The sequence below is a fragment of the Anopheles maculipalpis genome, chromosome 3RL (assembly GCF_943734695.1).
Source record: "Anopheles maculipalpis chromosome 3RL, idAnoMacuDA_375_x, whole genome shotgun sequence".
NCBI classification, from domain to species: Eukaryota; Metazoa; Arthropoda; class Insecta; order Diptera; family Culicidae; genus Anopheles; species Anopheles maculipalpis.
Genome location: NC_064872.1, coordinates 76538995 through 76564055, shown reverse-complemented (window position 1 = coordinate 76564055; position 25061 = coordinate 76538995). Strand labels below are relative to the sequence as shown.

Here is a 25061-nt window from a genome sequence, read left to right as displayed (position 1 = left end):
TGGGAACCAAAAATGATGAAGCCATCGTCATCAGCCATCGGATGGGGAAGAACCGTTTCAGTGGATGTGAATGAAGATGTGAAGGATCGTTGCCTTTTGCTATGGTACAGCTACGGGACACAGCTGAAAGACTCTCGCACGATGGTTCTTTGCCAATGTCTATCAAGCATGAAACCCAATTCCATCTTTTGGCAACAACTGATGTGGGGTAGTTTTTGTGAAAGTAGAGTCTCGAGTAATGGTTGCACTGTTACCGAACGCGTTACTGAAAAATCGTCCTCTGTTCAATATAAGTAGGAATAGCAAACTTAAAATGTAACCCTGTTTGCAAGATGTTTTTCATGAATTTTTAACTCATCTCATATATTTGTATACAAAAAATTAAATTAACGATTTACGACTTAAATTCTAATGGAGACGCCTGGTGATTCATGACAATTTTTACCTCATGAAAGTAATTATTTTTAGTCAATAAAACATCTTTTACAAAATATTATGTTTTTGCACGTATTTCCAGCATACTTTGAAATGCATTCTTCACGAAACTAATATGTAAAATTACAATTTTTTATCATTATCCCATCTCATTCAATAATCTGTTTCAATTTAACACATAATATGGAAAGTTAGTTCTCCATCTTGTTACTACTCCTCCATTTGTTGGTTTTTCAAGGTTGCAAAAGTTTCATATTTTATCACAAAAAATTCACTTGAAACAAAGAAGAAACTAAAAACATATCTTACAAAGGATAGAATAAGGAATGAAAAAGAATTTTCCATCGGCACTCTCGGCTTACCACTTCACGCAGCTGTTAGTGGTTGTGTGTTGTCTGTGGGTGCATTATTTTAACATCATTTCCCTAGTATTTTTGCGTACTTCATTCTCTGTTTTTCCAACCTTCCTTACAAGTTTGTTTCTTCGAATTGTCGAACATTCGGTGTGAGATTGAAAATGAAAATTCAAAAGTTTTGTGGAACATTTTCATCTTTTACCTTTCTCTCGATCGCTTCCATTTCCAATCGCCTGCCCCCACACATCCGAGACACATCCGTTCCCTTTGTCCTTCGGTTTGGGCCCGTAGTAAAACTTTCTGTCGATTGCTCTTCTTAGAACTACCGGCTCCAAAGACAACATACGCCACGGTGGAAGCTGATGGAATGGCCCGCGTGTGAACAAGTGAAAGTTTTTTTTTTAATGCAAGTGTTTTTAGGTTATTCCGTTCGCCCTCCTTGCACTGGTGATCTTTCGCTTCCGCAATTGGCCTTGTCGTTGGATAAGGTTTTTGCTAGAGTGGGTGTATTTTTGAACCAATTTTTTGCTTGTTTTTCATTCCTCACTTACTTTCGCTTGAAAGAGATTTTCAGGGAAGTGAAATAGTATAAGGTAAAACTTTCTTTTCCTTCAGTTTTTTTTATGTGCGTTGCTTGAGTTGTGAGGTGGAGAGAAGAGCAAAAGAAACCGAAGTAAAGAAGGCAAATTGAGATTTTAAACAGCAGACGAAAGTGACTTCTTATCGCGAGTCGTAAGTTGCAAATGTGACCCACCAACTCGAACATTGAATGATGTAGCTAACTGTGCTGCGAGCACTTTCGACACCTTCATCATCATCATCGTCTGGAAGTGGAAAATTTTGATTGAGTTCGAAAAGGCAAAACAATTATATTAAAGTTTCCCACCGGGCAGGGAAGGTGGAGATGGAAGCCTCGCCGTGATAATGTTGTTCATCTAACATTGTTCTTGATTTTGTTATTCTTTCCTTTCTTGTTTTTCATACTTTTACTTCAAAAATCAATTTCAACAGATTTGCACAGAGAAAAAACGATCACTGGTCAAATGGACTATATTGGGTGTGGGTTGGAAATGAGTTTTTTATTCGTTCTAGTTTCTTTTGTATTTTTATTCTCGCATTTTTGAAATTATGGTAAATTTTTCCTTTATTATAGTATTTACAGGTACTATTTCAATATGATCTTTTTTTTTTTTGAATTGTTTGATTTTTCGATCAACTGCTTTTACACGTCGATGAATATTCTTTAACAACTTAATGATAATAATCTCTCGCATCAAAAAACCCTTTATAGTAATATTAAAATAATCTTCTAATGTTATTTCAAATGTAAAATATGTTTACGCATAATCTAAGTAATTATTTTCAAACTTTTGTTTTAAACCAAACAATTGTTTTAAACCCAGTTGCTTAGTATTTTATCATCAAGTTAACAGACAGGAAGTTTCAATGGATTCTTGTCTTACAAACGGCTATAAATATAAATGCTTTCAAAATAATAAGATAGCAAAAACTCTTTTACCTATTGTTTGAAATAAAAACGTAAAAATAAGCCACAAACACAACCAAATAAGGGTAAAATAAAGTTAAAGGACTCAATAAAAGAAAACATCCAAATCCATCCGCTTGAAAACGCAACCTGAATAACTGGTAATGGCACCAGTTCGTGAGGTTAAGTATGATAATTTGTTCATTTTAACGGATGAATAATACCCTCCAAAAGTACGATAATGAGTCAGACAGTCCGGTAGAGTGAGCAATGGACGGCTGTGTCGCAAAGTACGTTTGCAGCATAACAATTAGTATTCGTCGGATGTACATTTTCGGTGTGTTTTGCAGTTGATGAAATGTAGTTCATTTCCCCGTTTCAGTTGTTTCGTGCTTTTTTGTCATTTATTGTGTTTGTTAGTATTTGCATTGGCACAGACGGAGACGCCATAAGACGCCGAACCCTTCCAAGCGTAAAGATTGGTAGGGAAAGTTTTCGGTACACTTTTCTGTCATCGCGTAATGGCTATTCATTTTGTGATATTATTTTTTCATTCCTACAGACTTTTCTTTTTCAAACACAACAAACACACAGAAGAAGGTGGAAAAAGTTATTCGAGCGGCTTTTCCTTCCGAAGTCAATTAATATTGAAGTGAGTGGCAACTTTTTATACCGCTCCTGGGACTGATCGGGACGGTTTAGTAAGTTTTCGAAAATACAATCAATAAGTAAAAAAAAAGTGAGAAACATGAGATAAAATGTAACTGAACGACCAGAGCATGATGTACGCGCTGCGTTGGAACGTTCCACCAGAATGGTTCTGCAGACGATGTTTGTATCATTTTTTGTTTAATTCCCACGTGAACAATTTTGCCCTTTTTTGCCCTTCTCTTTTTATCAGGCTAGCCGTTTGAAGAAAATATTTTTGTACAGAAAGAAAACATCATCAGCTACCTTTTTTGGGGCCGTAAAAAATGAAGACGCTTCGCAATAACTCATCTCCCTCGGTCCAGCGTATGTTGCCCGTATGTTTCTTCTGCCCTTCAGTTCCGATCCTACCCAGGAAAGACCTCGTAACAGTAATAAAGCCATAAAATGTCAACAGGAGATCGTAAAAAGATGAAATGTTGAGCGAATGTACACTGATGTTTCGTTTACTGCGAATGCTTTTTGCTTGTGAGGGAAAAGTCTACCAATCACCAGTATGTCATATCGTCAGATCAATGTGAAACTGTTCATGGTAAGTTTCAGTGTGTTATTTTCTCGTGGGAAAGTCAATTTGGTTTTTATTTTTGCGATATTTATCGTATATGTGCTCAGAAGAGCAAGTAGTTTTTAACAACTCGGTGCTTGGCCTTACTTAAAATGATGATTGTAGTAGTTAGACGTATTGATTTTTAAATGGACGGTGACTGTTAAGAATTGCTGAGATATTTTCTGGTAAAAGTCAGAAGTCTACAAATACTTACTAACGTTCTCTCGTCCTCCCGAATCGTCGGTAACAAGATCAACCAGAATCAAAATGTTTCCTGTTATCCTCTACCTCCCACTAAATGGGCATTTATTATTTAAAACGGCAACAATTAAATCATTTCGTTCGGATGGCAACGATTCGCGTCAGCCCTACAGCTACATTCTCTCGAGAGTGAGAGTGGATGCGATGCGAAACAAACCTGGCACATTTGAAAGGTTTTTGCTAAATGGAGGATAAAATGGCGAGTGCTTCAAATTGTTGTGCAAATTGTTTTCCATTTTCCAACAAGGATGAAATCGCACGAATGAAACAATCTTTCCCAGAGCATTGCTGCTATTTGCTGTTTGTGATGGAAAATGTAATCTCAAGAGATGACTTCCATCCCATCCTCCTGTTAGAAATGTTGTTTCGAAACGTTTATTCGCCCGAATCACTGCTAACGTCTAGCAAATGTTGGTAAAAGTCAAAGTGTCCAACGCTGCAGATATCCTCCCAAAAAAAACATTAACCACCAATTAAAACCCACTAATCATCGTGCTTACAGCAACGTTTTAACCCTCGTTGTTTTGGTGAACGGTCACGAAAATCTCCCAATGACGCGTTAACGCTTCACACTCGCAACAACACAGTTGGCACCCGCCCGAAACCCTGTATGGCACTCGGGAAAGCATTGGCAGGCACGACGCTAATGAGAAGGAAACCCTCGTTTTGGTGATTTTCTGACTCATTAACTGCTTGGGTTTCCTGTGGCCGGGGAAGGAGCAGGTTAGAGCCACGCCGTTTTTCCAGGCTGGGGTGAGAAGGTGCTTGTTGACACTCAATGGTTGAAACCTGAGGCGGTCCTGACAACAAACAATACGGTCCCTTTTTTCTGATGCTTACTGGCACGAAGAATTCTAATGCCATCCTTAGGCACGTGTAGTCATTTACACTTTTGCCTCTTGGACAATGGTCAAGTGTTTGCGGAATTTGGAATGGGGACAAGCTCTTGGGAGCTGTGGTTGATATAAGTTGATGTTTTGTTCCTACCTTGCGTTCTGAGAGCCGGGTGTGAGCCCTGCTAGGTTTGATTTGACTGGCAAGAAAGGTTGAATGATAAATATCACAGTTGAACAAATCATTTCCTGATTCGTTTGATTTCGTTTTAGGTGAAACTGAATATGTCATTATTTTTGGACAAGCAGACTAAGGGCGAGTCTTGCAAAACTTGGCCTATCAAAATTGACATTTTTATAAGATGAGGTCATAAAATACAGTTCTTGAAAATTATATTTGAAAAAACGATTTTGTGCTGTGTTTGTACGGGTTTTTACATACAAAACTGTCGCAATGAAAACTGTGCGGAACCCCTGGACGACTGTGAAGAAATTTTTTCACTTAATTTTTTAACTATAAGAATAAGAATTCTTTCCTGAACTTTAAAACTGTATTAACCATATAAAACATTAAAAAAAGAACTTATTTAAATACTGTATTATGTAGTTATGATTTAAATAATTGAATTCGCTTAAGGTTGAATAAGCGGTAAAGCATTAAGGCAAGCCTTTTTTATGAAACTAAATGCATCAATAATACTACCCAACAATGTAATAAAATATCTGCACATTTTACCCTGCCGTTCAAAGTTCCATTTTCCCCTTGCACATTAATTACCTGTTTATACTAGCCCTGTGCTCTGAGCAACCCCAAATTGCCAAACGGCAACGTTTCAACGCAAATCGTGCGCATTAAAACTAATTCGTTGCAATATGATCGGGTAAAATGAAATACGACTCACACCGTTTCATCGGACCGACCAACTGCAAACAGTCAACGGCGAAAAACCCCCGCAAGCAACGGTACCGTGGGAGCAAATTTATGAAATCCATTAATTCCTACATCCGTTAATGACATCGAAGACTAATGGCTGATCATTTGTTGCCCTATTGTCCTACTGCCCTTAGCTCCACGTCAGCTTCTGGGGAAACCGGAGAAATGACGGATTTTTCATAACTCTTGTCCAGTGTTGCGAGATCTCATTAGCATGCCGAGAAATGTACCAACTGGGTGAGGAAGAGCGCTACGCGCTAGTATCATTAGACGAACAGTTGTTTTTAAAAGAATATAATTTCACAGTTAACGACACCATTAACCCCGGGACCGTACCGGTGACAGTGGTTCCTTTGAAATGTTGTCTGCCACACTTCAACAGTTTCCCACGAGATTTTTCTTTCGTTGACGTTTGGCGCTGCAAGAAAGATCTTCAGCACCGAGGCAATTATCTACATGTCACGTTCATGTCCTCACCCCCAGCTGTGTTTCTGTGTATGTAAGAGCTGTTCCTTTTACTTGTGCAATACCACCGAAGCGTCTCAATTGGTCCTTTGCCATTTTCCCCGGGCAGCCTGGATCTTTTTTGAACGTTGAATAGAAGAAAAAAAATAACAGAGAAAGTCATGCAAAGGTAACTCGCACGCACAATACCGTACCGGATTTCAATTGCTAAACAGGAAGGAAGATGGTTCTGTGTTACTTTTTCCCCGAATCTCCGATAAAGTGGCTCGTCAAAGGCACGCAGGGAAATGAAAATATTTTCCTATCATTATGCCTTTGATCAGATCGGGAGGCCGAGAGATCATTTCGGGCGAAATATTATCGCGACCGTTCATCAACAGTCGCGAAAGAAACGAGAGATAGTATCATCTTCTGGGCTTTACGGTGAAAGTACAAACGTTAGATCACAGGATAGGTAGTCGGCCAGCTAAATGGGATAGGGTTGGAGTAGTACAAAAGACAACTCGACGGTACGTCTACAAAAATGTGGGGACAGTTTGCTTGTTTTCCCCGAGGGAGTTCCGGCTTCTGTTCCGGCCGTTACCACAGGTTATGCAAAGAAGAATAAAACAGCTCCATGGCACTCGTTTTTTTTCCCTTGAACACAGATCAAAGGTGGCCTGCTGAACGTCCGGGGAGAAGGTCTGCCAATGATCGGAGGGAAAATAAATTGGCAAACAAAGAATAACATTTTTCCACCTGTTAAGCGTTTACTGAGAAATCAAGGGAGTAAGTTGAAAGAGAAAAGACAGACGAGTTGAAGTGTGTTATTTACTAAAGAACAGAGAAAATTTTAAACACTGACTCTTCTAGAAGTTTGTATCTTAAATGAACTTTTGACGAACAATTGAATAACCCGATAAAACTAATTTTCCTCACACAGCAGTACAAAAACGATGCCAATCAGACACATTTCACCTCAATTGCAGCTGGCCAAGGGTTAAATAGTTATTTACATTTCCATACCACTCTCATACCACCTGATGCAAATATCAAACAGTACAAACTCACTCGACGCTTGCACAGTACTGCTGAAGTGAGCATTCCATTGTATTTCATTCCACCTTTCATCGGCTCGACTACGCGACGAGATGAATGAGTGGAACGAAACACACAAACTCGCACACAGCCCGGCCACACAATTGTGCCAAAGTTCAATCCAATTAAATAAAATTTATGATAATTTTTAATAAAGTTTAAACAATTAATTACCGGCACACATCATTATCGTCGACATAATTTAAGCGGTGGCACTTGTGGCCTTATTACGGAGCACGGTTAGCCCCAGGGTTCCGGGACCGGCGGTGTGAAAATTCACAATATGTGTGCAAACCTCGTTATATTTGTCTGTCACATCCCTTTTTCACCGATCGGGGCAAACGATTTATATTTGAACAACAGTCACACTCGGTCACAATAATGCTCGGTGTACTTTTTAGTGTGTTTTTATTGGGGTTTTGCATTGTAAATAAATTTCACTGTTGCTTTTGCGAGGAGGTACTGTGGAACCTGACAGGCAGATCGCTACTGTTCGATGAAGCAATGCAATAGGAAACAAAACGTGTACGCGCAGTGCATAAAATTTGCTGCACGAATTATTGTTTTAGGACAGTAACATAAAAATTTGAAGCAATGAATGCAAATGGCGCTCCTATGAGCTGTGCAATTTTCGATTTTTTGTCGCTTTAAGTGATGTGAGCATTTTTGTTCAAATTCCTATATTTTTCACATTTTTCAATCCTCCAAATTGTTTCAAATAGTCTTTTCTTTCTAAGTTATAAACATCAATGTTAATAAACTCAAGCAGAAATGAATTGTCATTGATGAATGTAAGTTATTATTGAAGGGAAACTTAAACCAGAAAAAGAAACGAAACCTACCGAAAATCCGAAATATGCATTGAAAATAAGCACCAGAAAATCGATGTGACAATTTTTGACCATAAAAATTAATCCATTATTTGGCTAATTTCCGGTTTTTCTCCATAATTTTCAACACAACATTTTGTGAGACTCTTGACATCTTATGAGAAATTTAATTTCATCGTGTCTAGAATTAAAAAAATTAAGTCAACAAGACTGATTAGAGAAAAATGGAAGAATTAAGATACTACACAACTGGGACGTTCCGGTGGTAAGACTTCAATGGCACCGGCTTAAAAAGGACATGAAAACCGCTGTAAGAAAAAGCATGAACGGCGAGAACAACAGGCTAGGAGCTTAATTTAGAGCAACAGTAGACAGTAAAAACAACAAAGTAGTAAAGCATTTATTGCGACGGTGTGATAGGTCGACTTCACAAAATAACATACGGCCTAACGTTTATCGTATGTCCCCTTGCTCTTTACGTGAACGTACTGACTTCGGATAACTCACTTATCATGCAGATATAATCTTTTAAACGCACTATTTTCCGAGGTGTAAATTGTGTCGCAATTAGTGTAGTTAAAAGAACTACACAAAACTTAAATTAAAAAACCCAAAACTAAAATGAGGCTTGACTTTTTGGTGAATAGTTTCATTCGGATTGCTGTTAAGACATTTATCAAAAAATTTCCTGCTCCTTCACAGGCTTCTGCTGAAACAACATCTAACCTAGAGAAAACGAAAGCGAAAAAACATCCTCCAAGAAACGAAACAAGCTGATGATGATGACGATGATAAGTGCTTTTCACTATTATACCCCAACTTCGGCTTTAGTCTCTTTTCAGTTCTGTTCTGCCTGGTTTGTGCTCACAGTGCGGATACAATCTAAAACCTCACTCTTCACACGCGCTCTGCCATACATTATCGATAAAACTTCCACCGTTCACTAGAACCGCCAGCCCTGCAGCATTAAGCAAACGGAGAAGCAGCAAAACCTTCTAAAACATTTTCACCGTGCATTATGAAGATTGCTAAGGAAACGCTTGCAACGGTTCGCAACAGGATAATCGTTGCTTTTTTGAGCTTAGTGCTTAGGGATGAAAAAGAAAGCAAAGGGACAGTTTGCAGGGGAGGAAGAGACCACCGATGTATTGTTGATTGTGATCTGACGGCCTGACGATGGACTTTCCTGACGGCTGGAAGTCGATCAAAAAAGGGGGGAGTTGTTTCTTTTCCACACTCTCTGTCTCGGGGCCGGTAAATTATGTGCAGGAATGCTGTCAACGAGGAGAATGCTGTGAAAGGGATATCATGTGTGAAAGGATTATTGCAGAAAAAGAAAAGCTTCTCGAAGAGAGAAGGGAATAGAGCGGGAACATCACATGAATCGATTTTACTTTTGGCTAGTGTTGTTTCGAAGTAGTTTGGAAATGCTGTTTTAGATTTAAAGAGTATTTCCGTAGGAAGACTTTTTCGGAAGGTTTCTGATAGTATTAAAAATTTTGAGCAGATGAGGACATTGCAATAGAAAAATGTTTCTATTTTATTTATACTTTTTTTTATTGAACATCGCTACCAGTTGCATGAAACGATAAGATTGCACACTCTTTTTACTTGCTTCTGTTAAGAAAATCGTTACTTGTGACATGGCTCGTTCACCTTGAACTTGTAAAATCAGAAGCGCTTAAAGCAACTGAAATGCGACACTTTGAAAGGACGCTTAAAATGAAGTTCTGGAATTCTGGATGCTAAATAATCACAACACGCGTTCCTTTCCTGCACCGTGGGCAGCCCAACTGCCCACACATTAGACAGCAGGTTGATTACAGCAAAGCAATACCCGTGTGGGGATTTGAATAATGCATAATTCGGGGCATTAAATGATAACAGGATGTCGGAATTCAAACGAGGAAAGAGCAGTTTATTTTACAAATATTACCCACGGTTCGTCACAATTAGTAAATCATGAGAGAGCAGAGAACGTATGTTGCGTCGAGTTTATCAGTGCTTTGAGTGGTAGGAATGCACCACGCAGTCTGCATAATCAGCCACAATCCCCAGCGGTAGCAAAAGTGTTGTAATTAATTAATATGCTTCTTTTTTTACTATTGCGCACACCGAACACCGATAAGGATGGTCATAAAATGAAACTGCGGTTCGGACTAGGAACAAACAATTTTTGTTGTAAATGCAGTGAATGTGAATTTTCGGTAGTGATTGGCCGTGATAAGGGTACGATCTGTAGTAGCAGAGAATAAATTGGACGAGTTGGTCGTTTAGATAAGGATTAAATTTGAAGCAGTTTGCTGGTATTAAGTGAATTGCGATTAAAACCATATTGCTAAACTTTGGAGTATTTTTAGTATTTGGTTCGAAATTCATGGGACTCTTAATTCATGTATAAGTCGATTCGGTTTTCCGAGTTGGAATACAGCTAAAAAAAACTGTATTTATTATGTCATCACTCTTAACAATACTATGACACGTAAAAAAAATAAAAACATACAAAAAACAAGTAAAATAAATAAAGCGAAGGCATACAAAAGCAGTGATTTTTGGTAGAAAAGAGAAGAAAATAAAAAAAATAAACATTTTATGAAATAAACTTAGAAAAAAACCAAACATAAAAAAACAATATTGCTTGAAGACAAAGAAAAACAAGATATAAGTTAAAATTGAACACAACAATCACTAGCACAATAATAACTTTTCTGTAGAATGTGTTGCAACGGACAAACCAAATTTATTAGCTTCTCTTATGTGTTTTTTTTTTGTTTGTTTTATTTCACTGTTTGTTTTGTATAATCGATTTGTTCGGAAACATTGGAACAACTAGTTTTAAACTAAGTAATCACTACCGCAAGAGAAATTATGTTTGTTCGGTTATCACCTAAACAAATGGGGTTAACATTTCATAAGCTTTCCTTCAAGAACTCTCCCCGTTTCCCACGCGTTACTGAATATGTACTGTATTTTCATATCCTTAGTTTCCGGCTTTTTTTACTCTTTTTTAAGTCAAATGTATACAACAATCAGAACGTAAAATACATAGGACTAATGCTCGTTGCGATACTGCCACGTACAAACATTATAACATCGATAGTATATCCCTGTGGCAAGAAGGAAGGAAAGGGGAAGGCGAGAGAAGGATGGGAAGGTGGTTTTGATTATGTTCAGCCCGTTATGGGGTTTCTTTTCCTCTGTTTTGCTGCATTTACTTTCTATAAAATACCATACGGGGAAAGGGATAAACAAGGGAAGATTCTGACGCTTATCGCGGTAAGTAATTTTAAACCTGTGTTGTTTTGCGTGAACTGTCCTCACTTTGAATCGTGTGCGAACTTACCCGGGTAGCCTTCTTATGCCTACCCTCACTGTCACGTACCGTATGTCATGTTTTGTCTGAGCTTTTTTTAAATAGCTTTGTCGACTGACTGTTAATATGTTTGTCAAGGTTTTCGCTTTTGCGTTGGAAGTTGATATGTACAAAGGGTAACACACATCTTGACGCGGTGGATTCAAGGTGTTATAACATCCAGCAAGCAGAAGGAGTTAGCAGCATGTTGCATAGCTCACATTAGTGGTAGGTTTATGTGTTTAAGTCAAATCCTAGCTAAACCCCCTTTTTCTGGTTTTTCTTACACTTCCTTTCCCATTTTTTGTTTTGGTTTGTTTCTTCGTTGCACGAACGTTGAGGCAAAATATTTGTGAAACGTGATGTCAGGCCTTTTTAGCGTTTGTTTCCTAGCTCCTGGTAGCATTATCTAATCAACAATGGTTCGGTAGCTGAAACGGAGATTTATTTAACCTTGTTTCCTTGTTCATATTTTGTTGCTCTCTTCACCCTTTCTTGGACACATTTGCGCTCGACCGAGCGCATAGGAAATCAGAAACAACCAGCACAAACTGGCAGCTACAGCGTTTACGTTTTGTTCCCTCGGGTTTGTGCAGTTTATAAACATAAATCATACCATAAGCTCTCATTGTTTTGTATTCATTTATCGTTCGCCACTAACCCGTGGTGATGGTGGTGGTGGTGGAAGTTTTGTTTTGAGATTTTGAAACGTTTTTATGTTGCTTCTGTCATTTCTCTTTTCTGTATATAGGTGAGTAAGTGCGCTTTTTACACGTTTTCGAGCATTTATGTTCGGCACACGAATGCAACCCCGGTTAAGACGAACCATATTTTGTATTGTTACGTATTGTTACGTTGCTTATGCTCACTTTTCGTATGTTTCGTTTCACGCTAAGCACTGCTGTCAGCTTTGTTTTGATAAATCCGGCGTTAGACTAACGCACGTTTGCATTTAGTTAGTGTTTGCAACCTTGCTATGGGTTGTATTGGTTTTGTTGCATACATTTTCTCTTGTTTTTTTTATCATGTATATATAAACGTTTGTCTTACTACCTACGATAATAGAATACTTTTCGTTTCTCTCATTAGAAGAACGGTTGATGTGTTGTTTTTTAAAGGGTTTGTTTAAGACTAGTAAACAATAATAGTATTGAATATTAGATTGCAAATTATAATAATTAGCATTTTATGAATTTTAACAAATAAATTAAACTTATGAAGCAAATCTTATAACCAAAACTTTAACTATAAACCAAAATAGGGCAATGAAACTGAGACAAAAAATAAGAAAAGTCTTTCAACCAACTGATCAACATCTGTGGAAAAAAGGAATAAATCTGCAGTTATAAAATAGCTAGTAGAACAAGCCGAGTATTAAAATCAACAAATCCGCTTACAAACAAATGCTTTACTGCGTTACAGCCGTTACGGCCGCACCGTTAGTAAGCGTTATGCCCATCGAAGACGATACCATTTTCAGTGCCACCGTTGGATCCTGGTTTGACTTTGTGTCCTGATTTGGAAGAAAATGATTCAATAAATTATAGAATTGGTATTTAAAACAAACATTTTCTTCGCTCTTGGCTTTGATTAAATGTTCAACGATACTTACTATACTCAACGCTGTCATAATGCAAGCCCTTGCGGGGCCGTTCTGCTTCAGGCCTGTATCTATCGCGTTACCACCACTGACGAACCCATTGGTCAGCAGGGACGATGGTTCCGTCTTTGCGATAACGTTCATCACGGGTGAATCGTTCATGGAAGAAATGTCCTCACTGGAGGAAGCCGTCTGTAGGCAGGCTTCCGGTGAGCTGGCCGTCGCCTGCGATTGAGTATCCTGCCAAGAGCGAAAGAGCGAGAGAGAGGGAGAGTAATGGAGAGAAGAAATGTAGCACTTTCGGATGGGAAAGTCACCGTTTAATGCACCGTGATTGAGCGGTGCGATCGTAGATTAAATGGACACACCTACGTTTTTACGATGGACTCCGATGGACACACCTTGAAATTGCGTCAATCTTACAGTACCCAAGCTACTAGCCCAACCTGTGATTTACTTTATTAGATCGGTAAATGCGATAATGAGTGGTGTGTGTGTGTGTATGTTCTCTCCTGTAGAGCATAAGTAGTTTTACCAGCAAACAAGCACCTCCGATAAAATGAAGGCATTATTTTAGCGTTGAATCACGTCCCGAAAGGAAAGGATTAGCTAAGGCTATCGGACGGTAAAGCATGTGTACGGTAAAGGTGGTCAAGCATTTCATTCCTATGCTGCAGGCCTTGAAGCGTGCTGCATGAAGTTATGCCACTCGCTTCCGCTTCACGGTAAAGGCTAAAAGTCTTTCGCTTGGATGCAAACGGATGAATAATCCGGACGAACAGGCATGCGGAGGTACGTATCGAAACGCCTAACATTCTCTGCATTTTTTTTCGGTTCGTTTTCGTTTGCGCCTTTCCTAATCCGATGTGAGGTTTTTTTTTCATTTGCTTCTAACCCTCGCAGATCCGGATGTTCGTGACTATTCCAATGGATGATACAAGGATGACGTTTAGATACCCGTAAATGGGTGGGTGTGGACAAAGTTCGTACCGTACTAGGAAAGGGGAATCATCACGTTACTTTGAAAACTCGCCATGGCCGTCCACCGTCATGCCGTTCGCTCGACGAACCAAACAGGGGAACATAAATATCGAGGTAACGTAAGCCGTATTGGCAAGTAGTGCGCGTGACGGCAGGGTAAAAGAACCTTTTAGGAAAATTATTTCGAATGAATAATATATTTTTATCATTGGACTTATCTCTTCACCAGCGGGTAAGTTTCTTCCAGCTGGCAAGCGGTAGAGAAGTAGAAGTCGGTTTCTTTTATTTTGCTGACCACCGTAACTAGCCTCCACCGACTAGCAGCGTCGGATGCACGTTGCATATCCGACATTTCAGACGTTTCATTCGCCTATCGCTTGGTACGTGCGATGGTACGGTTTGTTTGGTTGAGAATTCGAACCGAACCGGACCGTCCTAACCACGAACCGGCGATGGACGACAGCGGACGAGCGTGACATGAGCGAGCGTTGGAGCGATGGATGAATGAATGACTTTTGGTGGAATTTTTCCTTGCTGCGGTCGGTTTTGGTAGACTTGGGCAGCTATCGTTCGTTCGGCAGTCAGTTCTATTCGGCAGGTTAGCTATGTTTTCCGACATTTGTGGTGTGGCATACATATGTTCCGCAGCGTTGGTTGGCTATGGACTGACAGGTTGTTCAACAGTGCTTGTTTTGGGTGGTTTTCGTATCAACTCCAAGGCGTCAGTTAATGGTAATGAAAGGAAAAGCAAAGTAATATTGAAGGCCAGCTTGTTGTAGAAACGGATAATGTGTTTTTAGTTTACAACACTTTAATTAGATTATTTGTAGTTGTTTACTAATTCTCACAATATTTCTGCTTGATTTACCATTGAAACACTTGCGGTTCAACCATTAAAAGAAACGGTTTAACTAATCTCTCTGGGATTTTGATTTGTGGGACAAATTTATTACTAATTTTTTGGCATAAATTTAAATATATTTGAAATGACACGAACAAGTTTATAGTATGTAGTGAAAATATTCTTAGCTTAAGAAATTTATTTCACTCCGTGTAGAAAACAAAACTGTAAAATTTGTTTCAGCATTTTGAAAGAATAAAAAATCGTCTCATTAAAACATTTTTGTTACAGTTACAGTTTAGTTGGTTCATATTCATACTTGGAAAAGGAATTTAATAAGATAAATGTCTTTCAAATAATTAAAACTGATATTGTTTTTAGTCCGATCACGAAGACAAATAAAAAAGACAATGCTAAAGCTAACTTAAGGTAAATTAACTTCTTAGCTAACTTAAGGGTTCATTTGGCGCTACCGATTCATGAACTAATGGCTCATTTAAATCGCTAGAAAATTAGCTGTGTTCTTTAAAAAAAAATTGAGATATTGCTAAGGTGATTCATAACCTTAACAACTACATCAACTCCTATTCTATGAAATTAACCCCCTTTTGTCATAACACGATAAAGATATCACATAAAAAGTTCATTGCATCAAGAAATCAGTGAATGTAAAAAAGGACACCATCAAAGAAAAGCGAAGGACAACCAGATCTTGATTTATTTGCCACAAAAGTTTACACTCGTGGGATTTTTCGGCTGTTCCGGTCTGCGAAGAAGAGAATCAGCTGCCGATATTTTTCCCACTGGAGGAAAAAGTCTCCTTTACCAAAGGCACGGTACCATTTCACACCGGAACCTCGAGCATCTGCAAAGCATGAAGCTCGAAGATCAAACTTTCTTGATAAACTGCCGATCGATGCCGGGCAAACAGGCTGCCGGGGGAAAATCGACTCCCGGGCTGAAGTACAAAAGCAAAAGTGTTGTTTTCACTTCAACAGGCAAAGAACACAGCGTGTGTATGTGTGTGGGGGTTTGTAGCATAGTCGAAAGAAACCGTTCGTCTCTCATGGGCACTGTTCGAGACGGTCTATCTTGGTTCGGTGTGTGAAAGTATGCCAGCTGCATGCCTGGCCGTCTATTCAGCTCGCCTTCCAGATAACCGAATGTCTTTCATGCCAGACAAATAGCACCGTGGCGGTTGGGTCGGCGGAAGGCGCACTCACATTCTCACTCCATCTTAGAAGCAGAAGCAGAACAAGCAATTCGTAGAACACTATCAGCGACAAGTTTTGGGGATAAATCTGTTGAATTTTGAATGCAGTCCAAAAATAGTGCCAAACAGCGTGAAAGGATTTTACAAGCTTGGCTGGTAGGAACGAGCGGGAAAGCGAAGGCTCTGATAGCCGGTTGAGGTAGTCCATCTGTTCGTAAATCAGCCAAACAACCGTGCACAAACATCTGAAGAAGGTTCGTTGGCTGGCTGGTGTGCAGAATGTGCAGCGGGACACCTGTCAGGCGTGTGGTGCGGCAGTGTGGAAAAGTTAACTTCAACGGCTTCAGCGTTGTAGCAACGGCGAGCAAAACGAGTCGAGCATGGAAGGAAGTATCACTTTTACCACTCAATCTGACAACCGGAGCTCGAAGGTAACAGTGTGGGAGGTGGAGAGCTTCAACCCGATAGTGCTAATCTGAAATCTTCATTTTCAATTTACAGTTCCACCCAATTCCGACCAATTTTTACCACATCCGGTAGAAATCCGGTTGAAGCTGAGAGAAAGGGTTCGGTTGAGTGTTGGAGGAAGTTGGCAATCTTTTTGCTGATACTTTTACTCTCTCATGGTCAAATGGATGCTGATGTATGAGGTGTGGCAGTTTGGAGGTTTTAAAGCATGCAACATTGATTGCAAAGTGTGTAGTAACTTCGCGAAAGCGTTTAACTGTTAAGAGCGAAATAATGTTCGAGCACGAATGTGAACTTAAGTATTCATAAATCAAGTCTTGGAAAATTGGATGGTAACAAAAGTAATCCATTGTTTTTTTTTTCGTTGATTTTAAGACTTTATTTTACAGTATTGAACTGTCGTGGAGATTCACACGGCAGGACCGAGAATCAAATCTTATCAGGACCGTTCCCCTGTAGTTTGGCCTGACAGAGGTAAGAGTTAATATCCGGCCCTGTCGAGTAAAGACCAGGCTAGTGGTTTAGATTAGTGCTAGGCTAGTGGTGGATCAATACTTCGCCATCAAGGTCTCTATAAATTTAATGCTAATGGAACACCTCACTTTTACATTGGTCAGTTGAGAAGAGTCCAACCAATTCATTCAATTTGCAAACATTTTTTGCTCCTACTTTTTAAAAAAACAATTTTAACCAAGGTGTATTATTTCTATTTGTTGTAGCAGTTAATAAAATATAAGAATAAAAAACAGTAAAATTAAATAAAAGACACAAAAATCATCAATTGATCGTGTGCTTTTCAACCTAAATGATAAAAAATAGGAAACAAGTTAAAAGCAAACACGAAAATGCATAATCCCCACCAAAGCAATCTTTTCTCCGGCCAACACAACCAATACGGTCCATCAGCATCTCAACCGAGCATGTTTGCTTTTCGCTCTCGATTTTAATGTCGGTGTGGCACTGGGACGAAACAAAATTCGTTCCTTTTTCACATCCATCCACCGGCACTGCAAATGCAGATTGAATGGTTTTCACCCGATAGGAAATAGATTATGCGCCTCCTGGTGTGGGTGTGATGGAAGGAGGTCGATTGATTGCTGGGACGAGATGGGTGTGGTGGGAAAGTGAATCCATGTTCGATTTTCGCTCTAGCTTAGCTCCTTGCCCGGAGGCTATCGAAGGGAAATTTGCTTGTCGATACCTCGTGCCAGCCATTCCACCGTTCTCCCAGTCTCGACCAAAAGACGTTCGAAGTGATTTTTATGGGCTCGAATAAATTTTTATGTCCGCAATGAGGGGGCCTCATCCGTACGCTCTGGTGAGACGCTTCCAGTGTAGGACAAGATGTTGGAGGCATAAAAAAGCAAGGCGAAAAATAAAACGAAATGTCTGCACCGTTCATGTTCGCTTCACCTAATCGTGTCGGCCGAACACAGCAACGATTTTCCTTTTATTTCTTCCAAACATTTTTCACGCCCTTTCTTTCTTCGGGACGCCTCGGGATCGGATCGGATTTTGAGATGAGTTGGAGAAGATTAAAAATGACGTTCGATTGGGTTTCTTGTCGAATTTCATCCGGAGCAGTGATCGCGTCCGGAGCAAAAAAAAGGTGAAAGAGCGAAAGAAAACGACCAGCAATCCCAAAATACTGGCCACCACTTCCCGTCTTTCCCACGTTCAAGGGAAAGCGATATTGCAGCGGTAATGTGAAATCGGTAATCCGTAACAGCGGTGAAAATGGGAAATTCCGTCACGTCCGATTTTTGCCTCTGACCACCGGCAGCTAGGAAGAAGGAAAGTACCTATCACCTTCTGCTGGGAAAATTAGCCGGGACTGGTGTTGAAAGTAATTGATTCTTGATTAAAATCAGTTACATGCCGAGGCTAAGAATGGTAGAAATGGGAGGACTGTGCCGTACTAAGGACAGTCCGGTCACGTTTTGGGGTTTCTGGAAAGGGAGAAACAGATAGTGGTGGAATGTTGTGTCACTGTTTTCGTCGACGTGACGGGATTAGAAAGTATCAGATTTGAGGAATTGATAAACCTTTTACGACAATCTCTACCGAGTGTTTCTTGGAGAAGGGTGAAGTTGAGATGAGCGTTTAACCCATGGGTCACTGGAGTTGAGTTTGGAAGAGTGTTGTTTGGTTGTTTTTGATGCGATGTAAATGAATACAAGTCGAATGAATGTTGCTTGTTGGTATTAAAATGATTCGAGTTATAGAGTGTTAAAACTGATTTGATTTTAAATAAATTAACTGCCTGACTTTGAGTAGAAAATGTCTGAATTGGCAACTAGAATTAACCAGTGGAAGCGAGATTATCTTTTTTTATCATCTATGATTGTCCATAAGATTTAAATGTAAAACACATTTTGTACGGCATTACTTTAAAATTGTGACATCAGTTAACAATTGCTTCAAGCTTTTGTTGGTTAAATATTTGCAGAGTTACAAGAGTCGAACAAGAATTCCGTTTTTTTTTTTGTTTCCAAAATGGTAACGTTACCGATCGAATAGTATAGATTGAAGGATGAATAGAATTTAGTTAAAAATTGCAAAACAATTTGGATTTTTTATAATTTAAGTGTATTTATTTGCTATTGAAACGTAACAGAACTTTTCGTAGAATTATTAAATATAATACAGATTTTCTATATGTTTTACTACCAATTATTTTAAATTGAACAACTTCCTACCATTTAATCTATTTAAGAGGAAACTTTGCCACAACAAAGGTTCCAAAATTATTACTGAAAAGAATTTTATCTTTGACCATTTTTCAATTTATAAATTAAAGAAATAAAAATTAAACAAAGGCATAAAAAAACTTACCAATTCGATATTCTTATTTGAAAGTGCAATACTTAGGAAACGGAGTGCAAAATCTTTTTCAAGGAATGTTCCATCTCGAGACCATTGACCCAATTTTCAATTGTAACACAAATATGTTCCATCTCTTACTCACCTCTGTATGATCATTCTTATCGTCATCAAGCTCGTGGATTCCATTTGCCAGCGGGTTGTTGACCCCGACCCCCGTTCCATTCAGTTTGCCAAGCTCCAGTGCTGGCGGTGAGCAAGGCATCGTGGGCGTACTGTTGGCGGTGCGATCACCACCCATGCCGGACGTCTTGCCATCCTCCCCGGCCGATCCTTCGCCCAGCTCGTAGATGTTTACCATGTGTGCGGCCTGTGCATGCACCATTAGATCCCAGGGATTAGAGAACGAGTCCTTACACGCCACGCACACCAGTTTAGCCTGCGGATTTGGATCTGAAGCAAACGTACCAAAAGAAAAAAAAAGGAATAAGAGTAAACCACTCAGCATTGGTGAGACACCAGTGTTTGCGAGACGCTGCCACCAACTTACACACTTTCTGCACCGGAGAGGTACTGAGACACTTGCAGGTAAATCGAAGCTTGCAGTAGCTGCGCTTGTGATCCAGCAGCTCCGTCAGGTCGGTGAACAGCTCCCGGCAGTTACCGCAGATGAGTGTGTCGGGATTACCTACGGGACAGAAAATGCAGCGAAACGTAACAGACAACAGCACATCGGCAGAGATTCAGTAATTGAAAGCGGATAAAGGCCCGGCCCGGTAGGTGTCGCTCAAAGTTGCCCCTTTTTACATGGCGGAAGTTGTTATGATCCAATTTTCCATCCCATTCCGCCAGTACTGTTTGCAGCTAGTTTTCGCCTTGAAACTGTGGCAGGATATGCATTGGCGTATTCATATCCATAGTGCCGAAATAGGTTCGTTTGCTCGTTGATGTGTTGCACGTGGCGGAGATTGAAATTTACGACCCAACTTTGCCACCTTTTCACCACCATCGTTCGTGGTTGCGTCAGTTACGTGCACGTGAATCCACACAGTGAGTATGTTCCCTTGTTCTTACGCTAGAGGCACACAAAAAAGACACTCGTGCTGTATCGGAATTTCCGAACACGGGGCTACGCTCTCTGTCGTCGTACATCATACCGGCAATAGCAGCGTGTGAGCTACACGTTATGCGGAAGTAGTTGCATGACCCCGAAACTGATGCGGAACAAACAAAACCCTGCACAGTTAAAGCGCTATGTAACCACCACTCACACAAACATTCCCATACATACACACCAACGATCGTAGCAACAAAATCATCACCGAGTTTTATTTCCGTGCTTTAATTAAAATATGAATATTTTATCCAATACCAGGCGACCCCATTCATTTATTTGTTACAAATACGAGGAACCTGGTACTGTGCTGGTTCGGTGAACCCAAACCGAACGCCACGCTCATCACACAGATAAACCACCGCCACCACCGCTACGGGATGGTATCGAGCGGGTAAAGGGTGTGCTTTCAGACTGTCAGCTTGGCGGTGGTGTCGACGTGACGAAGGAAACTGGCTGGCAGTTCGTAATGGAGGCGCCTGGTCGGTGGTGTGGAAGGTGTGAAAAAGATGAAAAATACGTTCGCTCCGTCTGTTTCCGGAGGTCTGTCTAGTAGGGGTTTTTGGTTCTTTTCTTACACTGCTTATCCTACTGGTGTGGTGGCTACGGTGGCTTTGAAGCTGGCCAAGGTTTGGTTTATCGGTATGAAACTGCTTTGTTACTTCATCAAGGTTTAACCGACGAAGAGGAGTGTTTGCGGCGTGGAACGATAGGTTTGATAGTGTTTGTGTTATTTTCATCCACCTGTCAGCTAGTTCAGCAGTAAACAGTGTGGATAATGTGAGCATGTGTATACGAAAACATAAACTAACTGTAGGGACATTCTTCGATAAAACGTTGATACTAGATTAGATGGTTGGCGTGTCCTCGTAATTCATAAAATGAAAGAATCATAAGAAGATAATTTAACTAAGTGTTCAGAAAATGATTCTTTTTTAAACTTCAATTTCATACATATATTCAATGTATAAAATTCATATAAATGCGAGAAAAGTTATGTAAACAATCATAGACAAATATCATCAAAGTTGGTTGAATGCGAGCTAAAATTTAAATTTGGATAAACGAGCTACAAGCTCACGCTGGCCATCGAATGCCTTTCTAGACTTGCTGATAACACGCAGTTGGGCAGTCAGATTTTATCAAATAAAAAAGGTCTCACTAGGTTTTGAACCATAAAACTGCCGTTCAAAAACAGCCGTCACTGTCACCACTCTATCGGTCCAACCCAATCATTGGAACAATTTTTGTTCATTCAAGTTGCAGTGACTAAACCTAGTTTCCATCAAAACAAAGATTTAAACGTTAAATACATTTGCAACAGATTTATCTCTTCTTGGCACATTTGAATTATTTCTTAAATATACTGTTAAAGAACTACAATTTTTCGTTGCTTCTTAAAGTTTAACCATTAATTTTAATCTGTTCAGCAAAATCATCGGACTTCTAAAAAGTATAAATTTGTACCTTCAATATTTTTTTCTTTTTGCATCCTGGCCTCCATCTTACGCCCTCCCTTTACATACGACAAATCTTAATCACACCGACAACGACACATAATTACACCACATGATTTATGTCTTGTTTTTGCCTAGACCTAGGCTCGCCCATCATTTCATCCGGCGTGGTCTTCCTTCCAAGCGCACTCCAACGGAGACCAACTACTTCCAAGGATCAGCTTTCTAGTCTCGCCCAGCAGTAGTCCATTTTCCATAAAACATTAACAACGATAAGGCAAACTTCAACACCTCATTGAAGAGATATGCGTTCGAAGAAATGGAAGCACCCAGCAGGAGTGAAAGTCCCATTCCATATGACCCTGGGGCGACAAGTGCGAAGGATCGTCTCGGTGTAATGAAAAGTTTCGCCCCGAACAGGGCCGATGGGCTCGGCAACTCTGAAATTGGTAACTTCTATTTCTTCCTCACCAAGCGAAAGGGAGAGCGAGAGCGATTCAACGTTACAACGGAACCTCCTGCGGAGAACATCCCTTACAGTCCGGCAAGTCCTTGTACAGAGTCATTAGCTTCCGAGGAAGCAGTTTGTGTGTGCGTGTGTTTGTGAAGAAATGTTACTTCCGGCCCGATTCTAATGATCACGATGATGGTGATGATGATAGTCGTGTGGCTTGTTGCGTTCTGACCATTTCCGTTTGCGAGAAGGGCCACCTTAAACAGCACCGATTGCACGGTAGTTTGGTAGCTTTCGCAGTTCATTACACTGCGAGTCGCAGGGAAAATCAAAAGAAAATTGTTCCGAAGAAATCTTGCACACGGCTCTTCGGATTTTCTTCGGGCCAGAGAAAGTCCCACCAAAGCAACAGCCAACAACCATTAGCAAAGGGGGAACACTATATGGACTGGATGAAAAGTTCTTGGTGAAACTTGTGAAGGACCTTCTACAAATGCCTGCACGGAATGGAACTTCTCTTATTCCAAAAAGCACTTTGAGTGCAAAAAAGAGTTGATACACTTTGGTGGGCAAGCTAAAGACATAACAGGACACTCCCCCGTCCAGGCGTGCTTGAGGCAAGTGGATCCTACCCCCCCATTCGGCAAGTGGGAGTATAATTATGAATGTAAATTCAATGAATTGTAAATGAGAACATTTTCTTGTCCGTCGTCGTTGCCGTCGTCGGAGATAGTGGCCCGAAGGCGAATCCTTTTGCCCGGATACGGTGGTCGAGGGTTTGGACAAGTTGCTTACAGTTTACGCTTGAACGATGCCTTCGACACCAAATGATGATGATGGCATGCGATGAGATTGAGCAAGTTCCGCTTGTAACAGGGACCACTACCAGCTCGGTCTTTTTCACCGCACAGGGAAGGAATGTCAGTTGGGGTAGACTGTTTTCCCTACCGGTAGCCTTGGCCAGCATTTCGTTCCATAAGGGGCACGGTCGAACCACGATGGTTTTTGTGGCAATCAATATTTGAAATGTTTGTGGGTTAAGCGTGAACTTGCCGCATGGTTGGCGTAGGTTGAAGGATGAGTTGCTTTAATACATCGTGGCAAGATTGTGATCTTGTACCGGGAGGTTTTACAACATTTGCGGCTTAAAGGCGATGGTCGTTGTGGTTGGTTGTCTGTTTTTTTTTTTTTTTTTTTAAGGAAAGGTTTTGTTTTTCAAGAAATGTTTAGACTTAAGTTCATTGGCAATGAGAGTTATTAAAAGCAAACTTCATGCTGTTTTTGTTCATCAATTTGATTAAAATAAATGTAATAGTTTTCTTTTTATTTTTTATTATTCTTCCATCCCTTTCTGTTAATGGGGCACTTAAAACAAAAAACTCTTGATGATACTGTGTAAAAAGACCTCCCTTACCATGTTTCACAAACTTTTTGAAAATTTCAGACAAAACCCTTAGAGTGAGGCTACTCAAGAGTAAGGATTGGCATGATTTAAAAATGCCAGTATTTACCAATTCGTTTAATTTCACATGACTATTGGTGCCAGAATAGCAATGTGCATCTACCAACAAGACAGCAAAGAGCTAAGGCCTTTAAAATATTATGTAAGACATATTCTGGGCTCTTTCTGGAAATCCTTGAATATAGGATAATCTGAATTATGCAAAATAAAACTATAAAATCAGAAAAAAACTACTTACTGTACGTTTTGAACGGTCCAACGACGTGCTGCCCATTGGTGTAGCTGGACATATTGCACCCACCAATTCCGCCACCAACCACCCCACCCAGTTCCGCACCATTCATCAAGCAGTTGTTGTTGTTGATGTATCCATTCGAACCAATGCATCCGTTCGGAACCTGCATCGGTACGCCATTGCTTGATCCAATGTTTCCACCCGGTGTGGAGTAATAGTTCCCAAGGCTGCAAGACCCACCGGAAACAGGACTAGCAGCAGCAACGGCCTGCATTTGTTGCTGCAGCTGTTGGGAGTGTGCTACAAGATGCATCTGTTGCTGCTGTTGTTGCTGTTGCTGCTGCTGCTGCTGTTGCTGCTGCTGTTGTTGGGAGAGTACCTGTTGCTGCTGCTGCTGTTGCTGCTGTGCATGCGGACTGTGACCAAGGATTGGTCCAGCACCGTTCATTTTCGGTGTCATTCCCATACGGCTCGGTGCCATCAGTCGCTGACGTTTCAGGGGCCGTGGCTGTGCGTTCGGTTGCTGCTGTAGTGGTCCGAATAGTGTGGAAGCGTAGTAGCTGCAAAGATAGGTGAGAAAATAAGTAGTAAAAGTCATGAAATCACCTCATTAGCGAGCATGACGACTAAGTGAGAGAAGTTGGGGAGGAAAAAGTTTTGCTTTCTTCTCCATCATCAAATGAGGTGCCAAATGTTGTGGATCAATCGAATAAAATGAAACGACAGCATAAACAAACAATTAGGTGGCACAACTTTGGTGTGCCCATAACAGGCTTGACCAAAGAACCTGCCATCGGCAGAAGAATAGAACGACATCAGCAGCAGCAGTAGCAGCAGCTTTTGCACAAAGACGTTAATGATGCCCAACCGAACTGTTGATGGTAATGAGAGTAAACTTTCTCCTTCTCTGCCATGCTGCTTCTACACCGGAAGGTGATGGCTTCCAACTGCAGGGAAGAGAAAATGTTTCCGCGTGGAAAAACTTGTTTTCCACTTCGGTGCACAGTTTCTATTCCATTCGATTGAATCGATCGAGCGAAGAAAAATGAAACACCAACTCGAAGGAACTCGATGGAGGAAAATCTTTTTGAACTTTACTGGCAACCGGTCGTTTCTTTCTTCATTTGGT

General features: G+C 40.3%; 3 protein-coding genes across 3 annotated transcripts in view; 1 reads left to right on the top strand and 2 right to left on the bottom strand.

The window, feature by feature from the left end:
- LOC126562982 (charged multivesicular body protein 6) overlaps positions 1 to 25061 on the top strand; it is a 250061-nt gene that overhangs the window by 16258 nt on the left and 208742 nt on the right. The gene's annotated exons all lie outside the window — the stretch shown is intronic.
- LOC126561997 (esterase B1-like) overlaps positions 1 to 25061 on the bottom strand; it is a 474259-nt gene that overhangs the window by 244294 nt on the left and 204904 nt on the right. The gene's annotated exons all lie outside the window — the stretch shown is intronic.
- LOC126561955 (uncharacterized) overlaps positions 12685 to 25061 on the bottom strand; it is a 35917-nt gene continuing 23540 nt past the window's right edge. Inside the window, exons 5-9 of the mRNA XM_050218347.1 lie at positions 23936 to 24492; positions 19761 to 19898; positions 19356 to 19663; positions 12897 to 13124; positions 12685 to 12797 (exon numbers count right to left, since the gene is read on the bottom strand). Of these exons, the coding sequence (XP_050074304.1) occupies positions 12693 to 12797; positions 12897 to 13124; positions 19356 to 19663; positions 19761 to 19898; positions 23936 to 24492 (1336 nt within the window). The 3' untranslated portion in view covers positions 12685 to 12692. The remainder of the gene's footprint in view (positions 12798 to 12896; positions 13125 to 19355; positions 19664 to 19760; positions 19899 to 23935; positions 24493 to 25061) is intronic.